The 22,444-nt window shown below is 41.7% G+C and overlaps 1 protein-coding gene across 2 annotated transcripts in view; it reads right to left on the minus strand.

Annotated features, from left to right (window-relative positions):
- Positions 1 to 212: 212 nt before the first annotated feature.
- The window catches only part of AMOT (angiomotin), a 66,102-nt gene continuing 43,870 nt past the window's right edge, over positions 213 to 22,444 (minus strand). For both annotated transcript variants that reach the window (XM_009235186.4, XM_024241041.3), the window contains exons 9-14: positions 17,165 to 17,314; positions 15,895 to 16,085; positions 7,851 to 7,973; positions 6,206 to 6,438; positions 4,290 to 4,988; positions 213 to 3,958 (exon numbers count right to left, since the gene is read on the minus strand). In XM_009235186.4, the coding sequence (XP_009233461.1) occupies positions 3,861 to 3,958; positions 4,290 to 4,988; positions 6,206 to 6,438; positions 7,851 to 7,973; positions 15,895 to 16,085; positions 17,165 to 17,314 (1,494 nt within the window). In that variant the 3' untranslated portion in view covers positions 213 to 3,860. The remainder of the gene's footprint in view (positions 3,959 to 4,289; positions 4,989 to 6,205; positions 6,439 to 7,850; positions 7,974 to 15,894; positions 16,086 to 17,164; positions 17,315 to 22,444) is intronic.

Raw genomic sequence — 22,444 nt, forward strand, 5'->3', positions numbered from 1 at the left:
TATATAAAGAGACCGATTAGAGCATGTGGCCTGTGGTGTTGTCTTAATACTTTATAATCTATAATCACATTCCATACTTCAAGCAAATGCAAATTCTGCTGCACGCTGCCCTTGAAAGGCAATTTCACTGCATACTGAATTGAAAGTAATCACTGATACAGCACAAATAAAGCCTCTGTCGGGTAAACACCAAAGCATTTTCCACACGGTACTGCATTTTAAAATAGCTAACTTTATTGTCAGTGAAAAGATAGGCACAAAGTGGATTTAAACCTGCTTAACTTTATTGGAACTAGCTCAGCTGATTACAGAATGGGGTCATAATCATTAGGGGACCACATACATTTTAAACCAAAGGCGATTCTTCTCCAGCCATCTGCCAACCCCAGCTATCCATTTTACAAACACATGCCATTAATCACAAGGGAGGCCAGAAGGAGGTTTCATGGCTCCATGTAATCCATCGTTGCTACTGGAAAAAAATAAACAAACTCCCGACACTTGTCCTACTGATGATGGATGGCACTTGGAAGATATATTTCCAAGAATCGTGGCAGGCTGAAATTGGTGGCAATTAGCCCACAGCTGATACTTTCCTTTGAAAACATTTTCAGTAAGAATGCACATGTTTTAAGTAACATATTCCATGTGCGCATAAGCAATTGAGATAATAGGAGATTGTGTGGCTAACAGATATGAGAATATAATTGATCAAAGTTAGTGCATATGTATACACTTTAAGCTGCCGCATTATGAGGGTTTAGGCTTGTCATAAAAAGTAGTTTGCACAATCAATCGGTTTGTTCATTTTCCAATTGTTATACCCACCCAACAGTGTAACAACAAAAAGAGAACATGATGGGTCTCTGGGTATCTTTCCTATGGCAGATGATGGCAGATATTTTAGGTTCCTGCTGTCCTATTACCTTGAAGCTCAAAAGCAGCATTAAAAGGAAATCCTTCATTAAATCAACAATCAAGATACATGATTTTAAAAGAAAGCTCAAGCTACTTTTATTTCAAAAAAAGACTGTTAATAGGAGTTTCATATCAAGTAAAGTTTGTTCTAATGAAGTTTTTCTATACATGGAACACTGGGGTACAACTGAATTAGAAGGTCCTCAGAGATCACCAAGCAGTACAAGCTAAGACAACCTGGTCACCCTCCTTTCCTGAGGTGCCGGTAAAATGCACAGATAGGTAGGAGTCCAGAAAGATCCCCCAAATGTTACATCCACACAACTGTGAAAAGGTGGCTAATTGAGATTTCTCCCATAAACTTGAATTTTTGGAACAACAACTAGTGGAGATCTTCTGAAAAGGCTGTATCTATCTTCTGCATAATATACTGACATACGCTTCCCTCTCTTGGATGTACAATGTTATTTTAGCAAATTATCCGGGATTGGAAACTGAGCAGAGAGGAACTGTCTCTGGTGTGAGAGGACAGATAGGTTCTGGAAAGTTCAAAATGGTACTCAGCCAAGAACTTCTTCCTTTCCCCAAAACACATGAGTCTAAAGAGATGGCTACCACACAATGTGGAATGTATGACATTTGTCACCTTGCAGAATGTGATTAAAATCATGGCTCCCAGAGCCAGCAAAAAGTCTGCCAATGTGTTATAACCATGAAAGGAGTAGGTGAAAAGTGTTTTTTAAATTATTTGGACAGAAAGTAGCTCTCCTGAAGTTTGCTACTTGCTGCTTCTACTATTTGAGGTTTTTTTTCTCCTTATGACTAAAGGGTAGTATGAAAGAGTCTTAACACAACTGCACTTTTAATTTCTATCTGAGATTCACTTTATAACTGAGGACTAATGTGTATGTAACATGATTACCTCATTATTGAAAATGTGAAAGGACTAGCTGAAAATCACATCACCCTCCTTTATGTCTCTACACACACACACACACACACAAAATAATTCCTTTGGAAGATAGTTAGGAAAGATACCATTCCTATACTCACAGAGGAACCCCAAAAGATTATCTAAGATACCCAGTCTCCTAGAAAGAAGTGGGATTGGTTTCTCAGGGGGACATTTATGTGACTCTATGTTGAAATGCAGATCAGAAAAGGGAAAACCTTTTAAAAGGCACTGAAGGAGAGGCAAGACAGAAATTCAGTAGTTTGTCAAGACTGGACAAGCTACTCCAACCAGGGACATTTTACAAGATACATATTCCCTGGACCATGAAGATGCCTTTTCATAAAATGGAATTAAAAAAAGATAAGAGTTTCCCAAAATAAGCATGGTGATTGGCATAATGGTTAGCTGTGTTGTATGACTTTCAAAAAAAGTCACTGAACCTCTCCAGTTCTCAGATTCCTCATCACTATGGCTCATGATGTAATATATCAGGCCTACTCTTCTATTAATCTGGTTTCTAACTAAGACATCCCAAAACCTCTACCCCCCACCCTTACCTAACACCCCCCACTTCCCTCACCCTCCCTACACCCCTTAAAACTGATCTTAATGATGCTATCTGCAGATTTGTCACCTTAATGAAGGGCAGACAGGTGACACAGGGCAGGGACCTGTGGCAACTGGCATCCTTCTGTGTCCTTGGAGGCAGCCCTATGGCAAGGCTTGGAGCCATTGCCTCCTTTGATCTCTACCCACATGCACATTTCCTGCTGCTTCCCAAAGGTATTCCAAGATGGAGTCACTGACAGTGAGAAGAGGTAGTTGAGGATACTGCTGCAATCCACCTCTCCCCCGACTGCAGCATAGTACTTTGGGTTTCTCACGCTATTCCCTTGGAGGTGATAGTCAAAAATGCCTTTTAAGACATATGCTTAGAATTTGACAAACAAAACAAGTTATTTCAAAGTAGTCACCAGAAATTCAAAGCATTCAACCTGTCAACAAAGATCCTTCCTCACTTTGCAAATGATTGGCAATTTGAGACTGGAGACCCAGCCAGTGAATCTGTGCTGTAGAAGAAATAAACACTAAGCTGATTGGTCTTACTAAATGCAAGCAAGCTGTGTTCATGACTACACACAGACCCATGGAAGTCTGCGTATAGCACCTCATGCAACTCTCCATCAAGGCCTCTGATGGTCTAACTCCCTGAGAGAGAGGAAGTTGTGCATCACTCAGTTAATGTACTCTCCCAGCATCTGAAAGCAATATATTAATTATCCAAATGCATAAATTACTCCAGAGCATATATATGAATGTATGAACCTCCAGGAGGGAACCAAAAGAATCCGTTTCCAAAGCACCACTGAAATGAAGACAAACACAATTCACTGGGGCAAGGTAGCTGGGAAATTGGAAGAAAAAATTAGCTCCAGTACCCTTCTGCACCCCGAAACTCCCTACCTTTTTTCCAGCTTACATAGCTCCTGAAACTATTCCCTTTTGTAAGCCTGAGGTGAGAGCTTTCTCCAGCTGCTGCACAGGATAGTAACTATACAAAACAGCACACACTCAATTCTCTCCAGCTTCCCACTTCCAAACTACGTGTTATACACTGTCTTCCACACATACTGTGCTCTTCAATAAAAAATGATCTAGAATATGGAAAATTTAAACAAATTTAAGCACATTGAAAACATCGATGTATAGCCACCTGTTAACAGTCCCAGTATTCGTATAAATTCAAACAATAAGCTTTAGAGCACATTCTGATTAATCTGTCTTTAGAGGTACTCCCTAAGCATACCAAAATAGACTGGTGTTCACATGGTATTACTCAAGTAGTACATTGTTCCAATAAAATGTCCTGTTAAAAAACATCCCCTCCCCACAACCCTTGTCCTCACCCTCAAAACAAGAACCAATAAAAGGGGGAAAATGATTAAAAGCATTTTTGCTGATAATCTGCAGCTCTTGATTTGGCCGTTTAGATGAGATATTCCACCATCTCTGCATCAGGCTCTTGTCCCAGGATCTGAATGGGAGTTTTTCTTTCCAGAGTATTGGAGTGGAACACAGGCCCATCTAAATGGAAATAAGGTTTAGAAAACACTTAGGGATGAAGAAAAAACCCATATTTCTAGAACCAGACACCATCAGAGCCCTCATGAAGCCAATGGCAAAATGAGACTTGCCTGCCACCTCCCTCATTTACTTCTGCTAAGATAATGGCCTCTACTCATGCCTGTTTCCATCTTGGTGGATGAGAAGTCATTTACAGACTCTCTTCTCTCTCCTTTAGAGCATGAAAAACTCAGTCCAAATGATAACTCTGCCCAGACATCAGGCAACAAGAAATAAATTGTATTTGAGAGCAGAACTAAACCAAAACCTACCTGCTAAAGGGAATAATTACCTGTTTTGTCTGGATTGCAGGTCAAACTTGGTACAGACAAACGATGTGGTCCAGGACCAGTAGCTGGACTTGCAGGAACCTCAGCCTGAGCCACAGCTGGAGTTGGAGTTGGAGCTGGAGTTGGAGCCACAGCCGGAGCTGAAGTTGGTGTCTGAGTCTGAGCAGGAGCAGAAGCCTGAGCCGCTGCTGGAGCTGGAACCGGAACCAGAGCCGGAGCTGGAACTGGAGCCGGAGCAGCTGGAGCAACCTGAACAGCAGCAGCAGCAGCAGCAGGAGGAGGAGCAACGGCAGCAACTGAGGCAACAGAGGCAGCAGCTGGAATCTGACCAGCAGCAGCTGGAGAAACAGCAGCAGCAATAGCAGCAGCAGTGGCTGGAGACGGGGCAGCAGCAGCAGCAGCAGCAGCAGCTGGAGCAGCAGCAGCAGCAACAGCAACTGGAGCAGCAGCTACCATGGTGGTGGTGATGGTGGCAGCAGTGGCAGTGATGGCGGCAGCAGTGGCAGCAGCAGCAACTGGAGCAGGAACAGAGATGGGAGCAACAGCTGCAGTTTTGTTCGATTCCGTCCCACGTTCAGTTTGGGTACTGCAGTCTCGGCTGCCTGTCTTGGAGTGAGCCGAGAGCAGGGGAGTCGAGGGGGGCACAGGCGAGGGTGTGGAAGGGACATATTCAGCACGGTAGTCTCCACCCAGGAGAATGCCTACAAATGAAAGAGGAACAGACGTTAGAAAACAATAGGTGATTCAAATCCAGACATCTAATTACCCGTTCTCCCATTCAAATTTCAGAAGAAATTTATTTATTTTTAAATAAATGAATATTAAAAATTTAAATATTTTAAATATTATTTTAAATATTAAATATCAAATAATTTAAAATATTCTAAATTATTTATTTTTGCCTCCAGGGAACCCAGAAATCAGCGTGTGAGTCTCCTCCAACCATGGCTAAAAGTTTCTTACAGACTTCGAAGATCCCTTCTGGTCCTCATCCATCACCTGGCACAACGTATTAAGCCTGTAAGTGACCTGGGTATCTGTTTTGACTTATTTTTCCAATGGTGATTGGGTTCCACCAAGTTGTCAGAATGCTCCTACTTGGCTCCACTTATAAACCATTACCACACGTTACCAGGGAGCAAGAAAGGATCTGGGGAAGAAGTCTGTTGACACAGATTGAGTGTGGTAATAATTGTGTGATCTAAGGTTCTCACCATGACCATAGTCCCCAAAATGCTTATTCTAACCAAAAGATATTACAAGTATCAGAGGACCAAGAAAGGAATTAAAAGCAACAAAAAGGGTTAAAATAAAAATATATATAAGCTTCCTTCCTCAGGCTCTAAAAATGTGCCTCGTGGTATCCACAATATATCTGGGGTTTTGATTAGAGGGGAGGGAATGGACAGGAACGGAATGAAAAAGTACATTCTGTTCTCATCTCACAACACTGTGGGAACAAAACCTGCTACCCAAACGATTTAGTGTAACTAAAACTCTGGGTTCTCCTATTATAGAGGAGGAAGGAACACAGAAATGCCGGAATTTTGAAATCTGGAACGACACAAAGGCCACGTGGGCTTTGGAGAAAGATAAAGGTGCCGCATGGCAAAGGCCAAATCTGAGAATAGTTTAGAGGAAATTAGAGTTATCTTCCTTCACACCCAAATGAAACTCAAGATTCTTGTCCTCTACGCCTTGGCCTCAATCGGTATTCTCACCGGGAGACTTCAAAGTGTGGAGGAGCTCCAGAATGTGGAACTAGGGTCTCAGGAGGAAAAAAAAAAAAAAACCCAAATCCCTGGTACACCTTTCTCTCTAGAACCTGGACCATCATCCCTTTTCCTTAAGCATGGGTGCTTATCTCAGGGCTCTCTTTGAACACGTGACTATAATCTTCCTTATTTACTGTCATTACCTAGGCTCCCCTTCCAGCTCTTGTCGTCTCGCTTTTCTTCCATGATGGGGGAGCCAGTCAGGGTGGATGAGTGGGAGAGCAAGCCTGATCCAGCATTGGAAATGGACATCAGAGACTTCGCTGGCCGCATGCACGACAGCTGCTCTGTCTTGCTCGGCTCCTTCCGGGAACGCTGCTGGAGTACTTTGATCATGGCATCCTTCTCAATAATCTGGGCATGGAGGGTCTTAATCCTAGGAGCCAAAGACAAAGAACATATCAAGACCTTGTTGTGGGCTTGGCGTGGTGGCTTACGCCTGTAATCCCAGCATTTTGGGAGGCCGAGGTGGGCGGATTGCAAAGTCAGGAGTTCGAGACTAGCCTGGCCAACATGGTGAAACCCTGTCTCTACTAAAAATACAAAAATTAGCTGGGTGTGGTGGCAGGCGCCTGTAGTCCCAGCTACTCGGGAGGCTGAGGCAGGAGAATCACTTTAACTTGGGAGGCGGAGGTTGCAGTGAGCCAAGATAGTGTCACTGCACTCCAGCCTGGGTGACAGAGCGAGACTGACTCCATCTCAAAAAAAAAAAAACCTTCTTGCTACCTCCACATTTTGGTCTAATTGACTACATGACTACATGGAGCTCCCATTATCTTTTCGACTAAAGGTTGATCTAGTTAATTCTGAGTTGGAAAACAAGGGATGGTGTGCTACAGTTTTTAAAACATGTTTTTTCTTTTTTCTGCACACCCAAATGGATACAGCAGAGCATCCAGGAGCTGTTGCTTAAACCTTAGTAAGTCACAATAAAGTACCAGTGAAAAAAAAGGCTGAATATGAGAGAATGAACTGATGTACTGGGTGCTGTAGTGAAGAATCTCAGTCGATGGAAACAATTTACTCAGTGAGAAGATGAGATCTTCTATGAATGAGCGACAACCTTCAGGTAATAAGTAAATGATCATGTGTTTATAAAAGGAATCAGGTATCCTACCTCCACTTTGAGTAGATGTTCTTTTCGTTGTTGTTGTTGAGACAGACTCTAGCTCTGTTGCTCAGGCTGGAGTGCAATGGCACGATCTTGACTCATTGCAACCTCTGCCTCCCAGGCTCAAGCGATTCTCCTGCCTCAGCCTCCTGAGTAGCTGGGACTACAGGTGCCCGCCACCACACCTGGCTAAATTTTGTATTTTTAGTAGAGACAGGGTTTCACCATATTGGCCAGGCTGGTCTTGAACTCCTGACCTCAGGTGATCCACCTGCCTTGGCCTTCCAAAGTGCTGGGATTACAGGCGTGAGCCATTGTGCCCGGCCGAGCAGATGTTCTTTTACTCTTTTATTAAGCAATCTGCTGTATCACAGGGTTGCAGTGCAGTGCTAGAAAGAATACCCCAGAGTGCAAATGCCAACAATTCAGCTCAGGCAGAGGGCAGAGGAAAAGCAATTAGGAAGGCCAAAGGGACAGAAACCCTACCTGGAATTCCATGTTTAGTGGAGATTATCAAGGTAAAGGTCATTGCATCTCACACCTTTAAGTGACAGGCTGGCAGGGGTGATGGTGGAGCGGGGAGGCTGCATGATCAGATTTCCTAGTTGTGAATAAAGATCCTATCTGGTCTCTATATCAACGTCTCAGATTCCTCAGGGTCCAGAACAACATTTTACCTGCCCTCCATGTCAAGGCAACGCTTATTGGCCATCAAGATTTCTTCCTCCTCTTTCTGGATGCGAGCTTCTAGAGCTGTGTCATAGCTGGTGTTAGGAGAGTGACTGATGACTGTTGTGTCCCTGGGGAGGAAAATGGAAGTGATGAGATGGGAGCATAGCAAGATCAATGAATGTTATCTTTCTTCTAAGTCAAGGAAGGCTTTTCTGGAAAGTCCTAAGCTGAAATCAAGCATATTTGGAACAGATGGTTTCTGGGGAACTAACCCCTAAGAACCTCCAAAATAGGACAGTTCAGCGTTCAGGGTAGAAGGCAACGTTATTAGTATAGAAGTGGCTGCAAAAGTCAGTGAGGGATGAGATATGCACAGACTTGCCTTCAGAACTGAACAGATATCATCCCAAAACCTTCTGGCAGATAGCCCCTTCAAGTTTTTAGATCATGGCCAAGCAACAGGAATATGTATATATTGGGCCAGGCATGGTGGCTCATGCCTGTAATCCTAACACTTTGGAAGGCTGAGGCAGGTGGATCACCTGAGGTCAGGAGTTTGAGACCAGCCTGGCCAACATGGAGAAACCCTGTCTCTACTAAAAATACAAAAGTTAGCCAGGCATGGTGGTGCATGCCTGTAATCCCCGCTATCCGGGAAGTTGAGGCAGGAGAATCACTTGAACCTGGGAGGCGGAGGTTGTCGTGAGCTGAGATCGAGCCACTACACTCCAGCCTAGGCAACAGAGGGAGACTCTGTCTCAAAAAAACAAACAAACAAAAAAGGAATATGTATATATTTCCATTTTATTCTCCAAGAAGTCATAAAGGGGGAAAGGTCAGACTTTCAAGAAAGTCAGAGGGTATACTAAGTAACTTATGGCTACAGATGAACATTGGTAAATACATCTGAGTACTAGAAGCAAACAATAGACACATCAGCTAAGATAGGTAGGGCATGTGAGCTAATAAATAGTGTCTTTGAGTCAGTCCCACTTGATTCCTATCTAATCTACATCTCAAACATTCTAGCACCAAATCAATGGGTCTACCCCAACAAAGTGACTGTTCTCTTGCCAGAGTTCTAACTGCATAAAGGACCATCATGTTCCATCTGAAAGTGTCTCAGGCCATTAACTCAAAGACCAATTAATAAGGAAAAACACGTGCACGTGTGTGTGTGTGTGTGTGTGTGTGTGTGTTGGGGGGGTGAGGGGGGTTATTAGGATTAGGGAGAATACTGATGCAATTATATTGGTCTTCAAGGAAATCAGACAATAGACTGAGAAAACAATGAACTGGCACTGCTTCATTATGCTTCCTAAGAGAATGGGGATCTGCAGGAAAACTCCAGGCATGTTTTCTGTTGGGAGCTAACTATGTTCTCTTAGCTTCAAGATTATGTCCAGTGCAGATGGGGATGAAGTGGCAAGAGAAAGAGGCAGAAAGTTGCTATTAAGGTTGGGGATTTTGGTGAGCCTCTATAAAATTACTGTTCCCCAAAATATACGTGTACCTTATATGCAAGGTTGAAACCATTTATGGAATGATGAAATAATTGGAGAGCAAGAAGGGGAAAGAATACAATGGCTTTCATCATTTGCTAAACTCAAAACATTTTACCATCTCAGCATTCTATACTTTCTCTAGTGTAATTCACTGGCTTGTAGTCCTTCTGGGTACCCAAGAGGAAGCAACATTTGCATAGTGCTTGAGAGCACAGGCTCTGAATACAGACAACTCAGCAGGTCCCAGCTTCTCCAAGTACTCTCTGCCCCAACAAGCTTTATGACTTCTGAAAGTCAAGTTACCTGCCCTAAGCATGCCGCTTCATAAGCCAAGTGGGAACAATATTTGTAACTTCATCTCATAGAGGATAAAATTATGCATGTAAAAACAGTGTCAGGCATGGTCAAAACACTCAACAAAGCTATTATTAAGAGAGAACCACATAACTCAGGAGGCTGAGGCAAAAGGATTGCTTAAGCCCAAGAGTTCAAGGCTGCAGTCAGTTATGACTGTGCCACTGCATTCCAGCTTGGGTGACACAGCAAGACCCCTGTCTCTCAAAGAAAAAGAGAAGGAGGGAAAGAGAGAGGTGGAGGAGAGCGAGAGCGAGAGCGAGAGAGAGAGAATGAATCACATAGGTGGAAAGATGAAAGGAGACTGACATACAGAGATTATAAGAGATTCTGACTTGAAAGAATTCCAGCTCTTGGTAAAATCCTGGAAGCAATTCCTGTACTGCAGAATTCCAATGTGAAGGTTGGGTCTTTAGAGCCAGGACTGTTGAAAAGTGCATGGTGTCTACGGACACTGGGGAAATGAGCATACGGTTTGTCACTGGGGGAACTAGTGCTGGCCTGCTGCCACTTTCATTGCATAAAAGACCATTTTGGGGACTCAGAGCCCTGCCAGCTAATTGATATGGACACTGTTAACTCCTCAGGAATGGAGCCTGAAAATGTGGGGCACTTAGTGAATTCCGACAGGGCTGCCAGGGCAGCCCTCAGCATCAATCTTCCTTCTAGAAGACTAGGGCTACTAGGCCAATGGCTTAGGCAAAAGCAAGCAAGCACAGTATTTGAACGAGCAATTTGACCTGCTACCTTCCAATACTCCAAGATGTTCTTTAAGAACATCAGGAGAGAGATGCTGGGCTACGATCTGAAAATAAAATCTGCAAACCCCAAACTGCATATTCCTGATGTTGACAACCTCCACCTCAAATTCTTAAGTAAACAGTTTGTCATCTTCTTTCTCCTTCTTTTTTTCGACAAAGTTATCCCATCATATTGCTCAAACTGCTTTCTAGCATGTCACCAATAACCTCCTAAAACACCTAGTGGCCTTTCAAACTTCAAGCCTATCTTTTCCTATCAGCATCATCATTTTGTTTATTTAATGTGTGAACTCTACGTAAGTGGAGCACTGTGTTTGAAGTTCCTGGGAGGCTGGAGAGGGGAGAGGCATGGATAAGACTAGTCCTTAACTGTAGGAAACTTACAAGGGAAGAGAAAAAAGTAAATAATTAACTAGTACAGCAGTGAGTTTGGACTTTATTCCAATAGGCGCTGAAAATTATTAGAGCTTTCCAAGGGAATAAAATGATCTAAGCCATGCCTTAGGAAGACGGCCTTATCTCTCGTAGAAATGTGACAGAGAGATAAGAGAAGTGAAACACTGGAATCAGGCAGACCAGTCAGCAAGGTGACTGTAATAATCCCAGCAACAGAACATGAAACTATGCACCAGCGAAGTGGCAACGGAAATGGAAACAGGCTATAGGAAGTAGAACTGATATAATTTGGAGACAATATCAATGTGGGAGTTAGGGAGATGGAAGACTGAATAACAACTTTGTTATTTCGAACTCAAATGCCTAGGAAAGATGAAATATTGTTTGCTGTGAAAGGAAACTGAGGAAAGGCTCTTTTGGAAAGCACTGCAATGGGTTTTGATTTTAGGTACACTGGAGTGAAAGTGACTTAAGAATTGCCATATGCCAGTATCTAACAAGTTGTTCAAAGTTCTAACTTTAATTTTAGAGATATCAGAGTTACTATTACGGTTATTATCATTGCTATTATTACTGAGAAGCTAGAGCAGAGAACAATATAACTAAGACAGAAGGTAGGATGAGAAGAAAGCAGAGGAAGGAAATTGAGAAATGCCTACAAAGAGGGAATAGGTAGACATGCATTATGTGTGTGAACAGCTTCTACCTTCTGCTTCCCCTTTCTTTACTTCCTCCTTTCCAGAATTTACTTTTGCTCAAAATAAACATGAAACATTACACATTCTAAGAAAGGTAGCAACCTAATTCAGTAAATGCAAGCTGATAAAAATTACATGGTTGATTGGGTGGGTTATCTTGTCATCCTTTTGCTGCTCTTCAGAAATAAATTGTTTATGAGCTGAAACTAAAAATCTGCATTGCCAAATTGGTTCTTCTGCGAATGAACAAGGAATCTTACTCGGTAGTAATTTCCCCTCATCTATATTAAGCATCTAGAGAGGACTCCCTAGGGACAAAATAATATGGAGCCTTAATTCAGGCCATATTATTGTGATTATTTATAATATTTCCAGGTAACTAAATAATTAGCCTCAATTAGTATCTTACTGAACGGCTAATAATTCCTATTTTACCACCTTTGAGCTACACCATTTCTAAGAAGCAGCAGAATTATAGCAGCTAAGGTGACAAAAATATAGATTTAAATCCTAGTTCTGCCATTTAGTAGCTGTGTGTGATCTTGGGCAAATTAAATAAAATGAAAGAAATAAATTTCCTGTTATCACTTTGAACAAAACAAATATTTTAAGTATCAAATACTCATTTTAGATATGCCAAAATATCTTCAATTTTCTCTCTCTTTCTCTCTCTCTCTTTATCTCTTGGCCCTCTTAACCTTTCATCAAGTAAAATTCACCTAAACATACAGCTGACCAATCTCAGAGTTGCTGTATCTGACGTTTAAGATGCATCTCAGGATAAAGGGCAATGCCAGCACTTTCCATATGCATCCAGATGCCTCCTCCTGGACTCTTTAAGGCTAAAAACCTAGGTTTTCACACTCTGATCTTGTCTGAAATCGTTAACATCAACAGCTTTCCCTTTGACAAAAGGTGCATCATAATATCAAAGTGTTGGAAGGGGTATAAATAGACCACCTAATATGACTTATCACCTGAGAAAAGACACTTGCCTGTTCTTATATTATAATCTATATCTTATTATTCACAATGGCCAAAAACTGGAAACAACCCCAATACACATATATCCAAATATGCATACATAAACTGTGATACATCCACACCATGGAACACTACTCAGCATCAACTTGAATGGGTTTCAAAATCATTGTGTTGAGTGCAATATGTCAAACAAGAAGAGTAAATGCAATATGATTCCTCTTATATGACATTCTAGAAAAGAAAATTATAATTTTATGACAAAATAACAGATTAGTCATTGCCTGGGGTCAGGCATGGGAGGAAGCGATCAAACTCAAGGGCACAAGAACACTTTAGAACAGGTCCTCTATGTTAATTGTGGTGGTGGTTACACTATTGTATACAATTACCAACATTCATCAAACCATACACTTACAACAGGTGATCTTTTAATACGTAACCAACATCATAATTGAAAAAAATTGTCTTACCCAACTATCATTGATACCATCCAAGCAAGATGTCCTAATTGTGAAATCTGTCATTTACCAATGAGCTATTAGGTTTGGAATATATTAAGTTTGAGATCCTGATAGAATACACAGAAACCAAGCAGATCATTAAAATGTGGTACCAGATTTAGGGATATAATTTATACATTTAGAAATTGTTTCCTTCCTGCTTTCAGATCTTCCTTTCTCCTTCCTTCCATTTTTCTTCTTTCTTTTCTACTTTCCTTCCTTCCTTCCTCAAATACACTTGAGCACTTTCCAACTGTAGCCAATATCCTAGACACTTGAAAATTATTTTGAGGCCAGGCGTGGTGGCTCACATCTGTAATCCCAGCATTTTGGGAGGCCAAGACAGGTGGATCACGAGGTCAGGAGATCGAGACCACCCTGGCTAACACAATGAAACCCTGTCTCTACTAAAAATACAAAAAATTAGCCGGGCGTGGTGGTACACGCCTATAGTCCCAGCTACTTGGGAGGCTGAAGTAGGAGAATGGCGTGAACCCAGGAGGCGGAGGTTGCAGTGAGCCGAGATAGCGCCACTGCACTCCAGCCTGGGCAACAGAGCGAGACTCCTTCTCAAAAAAAAATTATTTTGAAAGAAAAGAAAATATAAAACTTTTACCATGGAAAGGGGCGAAGGGCAGAACCTTGGTCAATAGCTACATTTAAGATTGAGAGAAAGAAAACAAGTAGACAAAAGGAATAAAAAGAAATGTTGGAAAGAAAGGCAGAAGAGCCCACAGGTTTTAAAATAAAGTTTTCTGAATGTTACCTCCCAAATATAAAGTTTCATTTGAAAGGAAAGAGGAAAAGAAAACCAACCTCCATGGTAGAACATAAGAGGCACTATCATTGGAAAAGTAATATAATCCTAGAAATAGGAAGGTCTGAAGGAATCACCTAGTCCAATTCCCGTATTTTACAGAAATTTCAATACAATCTCTCTGTCAGCATCTCCTGTGGATTGGATTAGTAGCATGCCAGAAAGACACACCATCGTGATCTGGAATGTTCACCTGTGGAACTATCAGAAAGTGTTCTTTCTAGGTGGGAACAGGCTGTGTTTTATCCTGTTAAGTGATAGGCATGCACATTTTGCCAAAAACAGTGATTAGATGAAAAGTTTCTATCTGATGATTAAAATGAATTCAGTTTAAATTAAATCTACCTTGTGGGAGCCAACAGATTCTGAAAATCCATCTGAAAGGGGTTTCCCCGAATACACAAAGCTTTCAAAGGAGGAAGGAAGGAGGGTAATTTCTTTATACAAGGCCCCCAGTGACAACCCCTGAAGCTCTCCTGCATTTTGACCTGGAGTCTATTCTGAAGTAGGCACCACGAACCGTAGCTTTCTAGTATTTTGTCACACTGCACACTCTCGTGACCTGTATGTTTCTAAGCTTCTGACTAAAGGTGACAAAATTACCCTGTATCTTTCCACCTGTCAATAATAACAATGTTTTTTTCAGCGTCAGGGTTTCTTATATAACCTCTGAACAAGTGCTGGACACAGGTGTTTCCTTGGGAGCTAGCAGGTAAAATTACATTTAATTCTGCTTCTAACCTGCCTACAACCTTCGAGACCATCTTCTGGCAGAGCTGGGGCTTCTGTGCACTCTATTGCCACACTGGCATGTATTGAGTATGGCTTGCTCAGGAAACAAGGCCAGGAAGCTTAAGCCCATGAGGACCTCAAAATCAACCCACAGGCAGCTTCCATCCATTTGAGGCACAGATGATATCTAATGAAGACAAGCAGATGACATTAGAAAGACATGTCTTCCTAAAGAACCGAAGTGGGCTTATAAAGCGCCGGTTTAGCTCTTAGCACTGAACCTCCCCACCTCTGATTTGGCATGAGAAGGACTCAAAAATAAATGTGTCCACTGCCCGCTCCACATACATATCCCAACCCAAAGTCTGGCAAGCACTTCCAGACTCTGCTGGCTTACCATGTTTAGGAGAATGTTAAAAACAACACAGTGGTTTTTAATAACTTTCTGGGTAGAGACCTATCTGGGTGCAATATGCTGTAGCCTGCCTTTCATACCCAATTCCAGACCAAGGCTCTGTTATCGCCACAACCCAAGTCATCACCTGACTTGAATTCAGTTTTTGTTGTTGTTTATTTTTCTCTCTTTCTTCCTTTCTTTTTACCCCAACTGATGATTATGAGCAGCAGCAAGGTAAGACACATGGGGTAAGAGCAACTATTTCCTCCAAAGGCCAATAATTAACTTTTATAATTTGAAAAGGGGAACAAATAAGGAGCAAAAAATAAAAATCCTCCGGCCACTTTCTCTCCCTTACCAGATGAAATGTGACCGCTCACACGTGATGAGGTTGTGCACATAAAGAATGTGGCCTTCAAATATTGACCTTCCCAAAGGGCAGGGATGGGTTCAAGTTCAGCACAGCCTTTGACATACCTTGGACAAGCCAGAGCTATCAAATGACAGCAGCAACTCCTCAGTGACATTTAGTTTCTGAGTGGTAGTTTCTCTGGAGGGGCTTTCACTCCGGTCCTGGGGCTAAACAACCTGCATATGTGGCTGAGAGAATCTGTGGCTCTGGGGAAGGAGGGGTACAAATTTTCAGCTGATCCCATCTGCAATTATTCTGGCTTCTGGGGAAAGCTGAACTATGATTCTAATAAGTTTATAAAACAATTTTGATGTTCAAATCCCTGACCCTCTGTCTCTACAGCCGTTCAGTCCCTGCATAATCAGATGAAAGAAAACACACTTAGGCAGAAATTGGGGGGGAAACCCAGAATATTAAAGAAAACACTGGAAAAATCTATGAATTAGTGACCTTTCGGTTCTTCCCACTCATGCCCTACCAGCTAACTACTTACCTCTGAGCAGCCACGGTTGCAGCAGCATCCAGAGCGAAATGTCTCATCACATTCTCCTCCAAATATTTCTGCTCCCACTTTGTCATATCAGCTTCCAGAGCCAGAATCCTCTCCTCTTTCTCCCGAAGGAGCTCCATCAGCGCAGCGGCATTGTATTCTGAAACGTTGGTGGGCTGACAGTTGCCCTGACGCTGTTGGGGCAGATGCAGAGAACTCTCAAGTTAGTGAGAGAAGAACCATGGTGTCTGAGCCCCTATTCTTGGAGAGGATTACTGCCCAGCCTACTTCTGTTTCGACTCTGATTCAGAAAGAAGCAGGGGGAATTCAGATCTCCTCCTAGGGCCACAGGACTTCCTATCATGGGCTTGAATCCCTTGGCCAGGAAAGGGGCCTGTCATATCAAACTGTCATGCTACTCAGAAAGTGAATGAATGGGCTAAAAACTGCCATCCCTGCCTGCCTGCATAACACACAACAGAAATGGGAATTTAAAAATCTGGCCGGGCATGGTGGCCCACACCTGTAATCCCAGCACTTTGGGAGTCTGAGGCAGGCGGATCACCTGAGGTCAGGAGTTCAACACCAGCCTGGTCAACATGGTGAATCCCCGTCTCTACTAAAAATACAAAAAAAAAAAAAAAAAAAAAAAAAAATTAGCCAGGCGTGGTGGTGTACACCTGTAATCCCAGCTACTCGAGAGGCTGACGCAGGAGAATTGCTTGAACATGGAAGGTAGAGGTTGCAGTGAGCTTGGATCATGCCACTGCACTCCAGCCTGGGCAATAGAGTGAGACTCAGTCTCAAGAAAAAAAAAATCTAGGATTTAGATCCTATCTTGCCCATAACTTGTTGTAGTTATCATTAGTGACTCATGCCAACTTTTCCTAGTCTTGATTTTCATTCATCTAAAACTGAAGAGTGGTACAGCCAGATGATTTCTGAAGACCATTTCTAGTTCCACAATATCAAGATGTCTATTTGTGTAGCAGCTCTAATTCTTACAGCGTCTACTGTTCCTGGAGTTCATGTGAAAATAAAAGGTGCAAGACCATAGGCTTAAAGGATATTTCTGGGATAGGAAGCTAAGGAAACAGACTTTGTATTTACAATTGGGAGGCACTTTGGAGTAAGATTAGGTGGGAGAAAAATGTAAAGATGAGCAAGTGTGCACTTTCAGTGTTCACATCAAATGCTAACTGAAAAATAAGCAACCAGGAATAATGTCATTTTCTTACTTTTTTTTTCCTTTCTTCCTTTAAGTTCTCCATACCTGCTGGATTCTCAGGGATTCCAGTTCCCTCTCCAGTCGTGTCCGCAGACGGTGCTCTAGCTGCTCACGTTTTTCACATGCTGCCTGGAGCTGTACAAGGGCCTGCTGCATCTTCTCCACCTTGTCAACGTACACTTGCTTCTTTTTCAGCTGGAAATCCATGTTGGGTAATTTGCAAGGTGAAAGGAAAAACAGCAAGCAACAGGGTCAATTATGTATCCCCCAAATCCAGCCTTGTGTTTAGATCTCTTCTTGTTTTAGAGTCCAGCTGCAAAAAGGAATGGATGGCGAGAAGGTCCTTCATGATGAGTAGCAGGCTGCCTTGTATTGCTCATAAAGAGAATGTGAAGGAATCGAGAGTACCTTTTAAACCTCTTCCTTCTTCCCCATCTCTATACTTTCCCAAAGTCTACTCTTATCAGTACATCCATGTTAGATGGCCAAGTTTTTCAGATTCCCAATTATGCACATCCTTATCTCTGCCTTTTTCACTCTTATATGGATTATTCTTGGGGAAGGCATATCTTATTTTGGTTACTGCATTAGGCAAATGCTTTAAAAGGGGGGATCTCCAGGAAGAAAGGTTTGCTTTGGTATGGAAAGGAAGCCCATCCCTTTTATGTAGCTGTCTCTTCTCCAAGTGGGAGAAAAAGGGTGATCAACTGCTGAAGGTACAAGAAGGTCAGAATTGTCTTTTTGAAGTCTTTGGTCCTGGTAATCACCCCATATAATCCATCACTGCTCTCCTGGAAAGTTTCTGCTTCTCAAAAGTAAAGGCGTCATGTGATGGTTCAAAAGCCTTTAGTCTCCACATCGCCTAGCACTGCTTTGCTAGTTCTTTAGGTTATTTGTGGTTGCTACTTCATGAGCCTGAATTGGAGACCCTGGGCTATAGTCTCTCAACTTTTATTCTGGAACCATAAAAGATCCCGAAAGCCTCAAACTAATGACTCAAAAGTGAAACTAAATGAGTCAAACATTATTATTCCTCTTTGCAAGCCTATAAGCCATATCCAAAAGCAAATGTAGAAGCAAGTAGGGAATAAGAGTGTGAGTTCTTTGTAACCTTGCAGCTTATAAGCAAAAGCTTGGCTCTATTCAGATAAAATAATGAGAAAGATCTCAGAGCTCTTTAAAGAAGATATGGGGAAACTGCAGGCTTCCCAACTTGTTAACAAATAAGCAGATTATGCTTCTCGTAATACTTGTGGGGCCTCCTCAATGCTAATAAATCAACTCATAGCTGTTTCCAAAGCAGAAATTCTTCCAAGTGGGGTACATCTGTCATTATCCTTCTGATGGAAGTTGATGTTAGGGATCAACATCAACTTGATGTTAGAGACACCTTCACTCTTCAGATTAAAATATGAAAATATTCTTGATAATCTAGTCAAAAAGAAATTCAGGCATCCGATTCTGACTTTTCAACAAATTCCCAAGCTCTTGAGTTACCCAGGTAGGTAACTGCAACATAAGAAGTTACCCACCCTACCAGCATTGCCTAACAGCCACTTAGCTGGGGCCCAGCTGGCAGAACCAACCTTACTCCCTCATTGCAGAAACCTTCATGGTAATGAGTCCAAATCACTACTTGGTAGAATTTCCAGTCAGACAGCACTAGGATGTAGTGATAGAAAAACGCTCTTTGTCTTATAATGGCCCCCTCCTCAAATTAGAATTGCTGAACTTTCTCTAAGTCAAAGGAACCCTATCTTGTATTTTTCTACCAGACCTGTAGTATGCCTTGCCTAGGTAACTGGAAAACAAAAACTTTTTCGACTTTTGTTGTACTTCTTTGACATTTCCTTTCATTCCAAGTCTAGTTCAATCTAGCCTTGTAAACCAGTTGAGGTGAGTTCGAAGCCTAGATGTTTTTATCCATTAGAACTTTTCCTAGGGAATAAAACAAACAAAATACTATCAAACTCTTTACCTCAGTAAGTTTAAACCTTTCTTCCCCGGGATTTGTGGCTGTTTATAACAACACTGACTAGGGCAACCAAAATTTTTGCCTCTGCCTTCCTATTTGCTAAGCTTTGAATAATTGGAGAGAAGGAAACATCCTCTATCCTTCACCTTTTGGATCTTATAATCCTTATGAGCAATTTAAAGCTGAATGCATTTATTTGTGAATCGCTCTGAAAGTCCTAAGGGAGCAGGGCAATGTTAATGTAGAGAATGTTAACTATAATTACTAAGGCTTGCAGCAGTTATACTTAAAGGCAATTAAACTTAGATAGCATGCAGTTCTTGCCTTGGTGGTAAACTACTGCAATGCAAGCTCACAAAACTGAAAAATAAGCAATCCAGGGCCACGTGGATTTCTTCAGAAAGGAAACCTAAATATCCTAGCAAAAGCACCCCGCAACAGAAGTCACTGAGCCAACTCTCTGGAAGGGAAATGCAATAAAGGCCCGGGGAGTTCTCCGAGTTGGCTGAAGATAGGCATGCAGGTCAGATAAATTCCACAAAGCAAGCCAAAAAATATCTCATTTTGATTTGCCACTGGGATGATTTTCCACAAGGTAGCAGGACCACTGTGGCTGGTATAGTTTTCCTACCTCATTTAAAAGGAGAAAAAGTGCAACTCACCCGTAAACATCATAATCACCTAGTAAATGCCTACTCTCTAGATAAGTTACGGTAGAAAAAGACAACTCTTGCATGTGACCAGTCCAAAATCCTAGAGATGCAATCAACAAAGCCAACCATCTTCTAAGTTACACTCTCTACATTTTCTAGATCTTATCTACTTGTAAAAAGGAACAAAGACCTATACGCTTTATTAACTCCACTACTATCTTGAACATTATGTGCTTCACTTTTACCTTAGTCATGACAAATCATGATGTATCTTTATATGGATCAAATGAGATGATGCATTAAGTGCTTAGTAGAGTGTATAGTACAGAAAGTACTCCAGGTTGTTTGTTCTTTTTTAGAGAAAAATTAATACCAAGTCATACACATTCCAGTCCTCTCAACTTTGAACACTCACTCCAGATATCCTTGACATGGCTATCATTCTCTCAGTAACTCTAATGATCACATCACTGTCTAATTAGACAATGCAAATATAGCCATTTTCCCACAGGAGGACATATAACATTAGGACTCAAACACTTTATGCTGCAGATATCTTTGGATAGCAAGTTGTTCATTGGAAATACAGTTAGAAGCAACCACTGAGTAGCTGCAAAGATACCGCATTTCTCTCCAAATGACATGATTTGCAAGGTACCTCTGCTTTAGGAGAAAGAAATATTTTACCTAATATCAAAAGTACTATTTAACTAAAGACCCCTAGGCAAAACAAATTCTCTTTCTCTCTCTTTCATTCTCTCTCTCTTCCCTCTTTCTCTCTCTCTCTCTGTGTGTGTGTGTGTGTGTGTGTGTGTGTGTGTGTGTATGTGTATGTCACACACACACAGATATACATATCAGAAATTTCTATCTGATAGCACAATGAAAGGTAAAGGAACAAGGTGACAATTAGGAGACTTGGGTTCTAGTCCTAGCTCTATTAATAGCAACTTGTTTCTCTATTCTCAGCTACAGAGACCTCATTTGTTTAAAAAAAATGAGGGGGGTTTCAGGAGTCAGCAAACCAAAATGGTCAGCAGCAGCCAAAATTCAGCCATGTCCATTGATTTTGTCTATAGCTGCCTTACAGCTACAATGGCAGAGTCGAACAGCTGAAGTTGCAACTGAAACTGCATGGCCCACAAACCCCAAAATATTTACAATATGGTCCTTTAGAGAAAAGTTGGCAAACCCCTGGAGAGGTCTTCAAATGGTGATGCAGAGTCCTAGTGTTTGGTGGAGGTGCTTGAGGGGCCACTATGGTGGGTGGGTTATATCAGATGGCTCCTCTTTTATGTGCTTTACGTATTAGGGTTCTATTTAAAATTTCACTTGAAAAAACAATTGCCAGAGCTCTGTGTGTGTTGTATTCATGTTCATTTTTGTTGTCTGTTACCTGTCTTCCCTAGAGAATGGGCCTCCCATCTTATTTTGTTCCATCATCTTTTCATACTTGATGCTTCAGTATGGTTACATAGCTTAAGGCTCCTGAATAGCCCATAATATTTCACCCCTCACTGCCTTTGCACATGATATTCTCTCTCTTAGGAATGCCCTGCCCCACCAGGATTTCAGAAGTTAAAAAAAAAAACAAAAAACAAAACAAAACAAAAAATAAACAGGACTAGATACATGATCTCAGAAGATCTATAAGAGTCTTTAACTCCCAAATAGGTTGTGAATCAGAATCCTGTTTTCACCTTCAACACTGACCAATATCCAAGAGGGCTCAGCCAAACGGGGTCCTAAGATTCTGTACTGTCACATTCTTAGGTGTAAAAACAAAAGTTATGCTTTAATTTGTGTGTATGTACATGCAAGAGACATACTATATAATGTGTGTTCTTGTCATAAGAACCTAGATGATTTATTTTTCTGTTTTCAGTGTTCAAAGAACTGAAGGTTCACTTAAAGAGTTTCCAAAGCCAAGATAGTGGTTCGAGTGTTTGTGCATAAAATGAGTTGTGAGGACCACAGATTAGTCACTCTAGTTTCTAATCTAGAGACCAGTACCCACGAGCCCTGAAGATTCCAAGTAAATCTATCATTTAAGCCAAATCCCTCCTGAACATTCAGTGAATGGAGTAAATCCTTCATCTATTAAAGTTTTCTTACCAAATGCCAACTTTCAAGAAGTTGTCAAATCCTTTCCTTGCTTTCTCCAATTCTGTGTTTTCTTAATGTAGATCCCTAAACCCCTTTTACCCCCTGGCTTGATCTTTAGATCCACTTTCTCCCTAACCCTACCCTGACTCCCGCCTCCTACTGTACTCCAAGGTCCAATCTATGGTAGTTTCCTTTTTTGCCTTTATATCAATGGTTCTCAACTGGGGGCAATCCCGACTGCCCCCTACTATGCCCAACTATCCAGGGGACATTTTAGCAATGTGTGGAGACATCTTTGGTTGTCACAACTGGAGGTGGGGTGCTACTGGCATTTAGTGACTAGAAGCCAGGGATGCTGCTAAACAGCCCACAATACACAGGACAGCATCCTACCACCGCCACTAAAGAGTTATCCAGCTCCAAATGTCAGTAATGTTCAGAAACCTTGCTCAACATTGTAGCACTACTAGAGATCTCTTTTGTGCCACACTAATATTTTAATGTTATCATGTTATCCTCAGTCACAGACCTCTAGGTGACTATAAGATTTCTCACTCTGAAACTTAGCATGCCCCAGATGGCTTTCATCTT

The sequence above is a fragment of the Pongo abelii genome, chromosome X (genome assembly GCF_028885655.2).
Source record: "Pongo abelii isolate AG06213 chromosome X, NHGRI_mPonAbe1-v2.0_pri, whole genome shotgun sequence".
NCBI lineage: Eukaryota > Metazoa > Chordata > Mammalia > Primates > Hominidae > Pongo > Pongo abelii.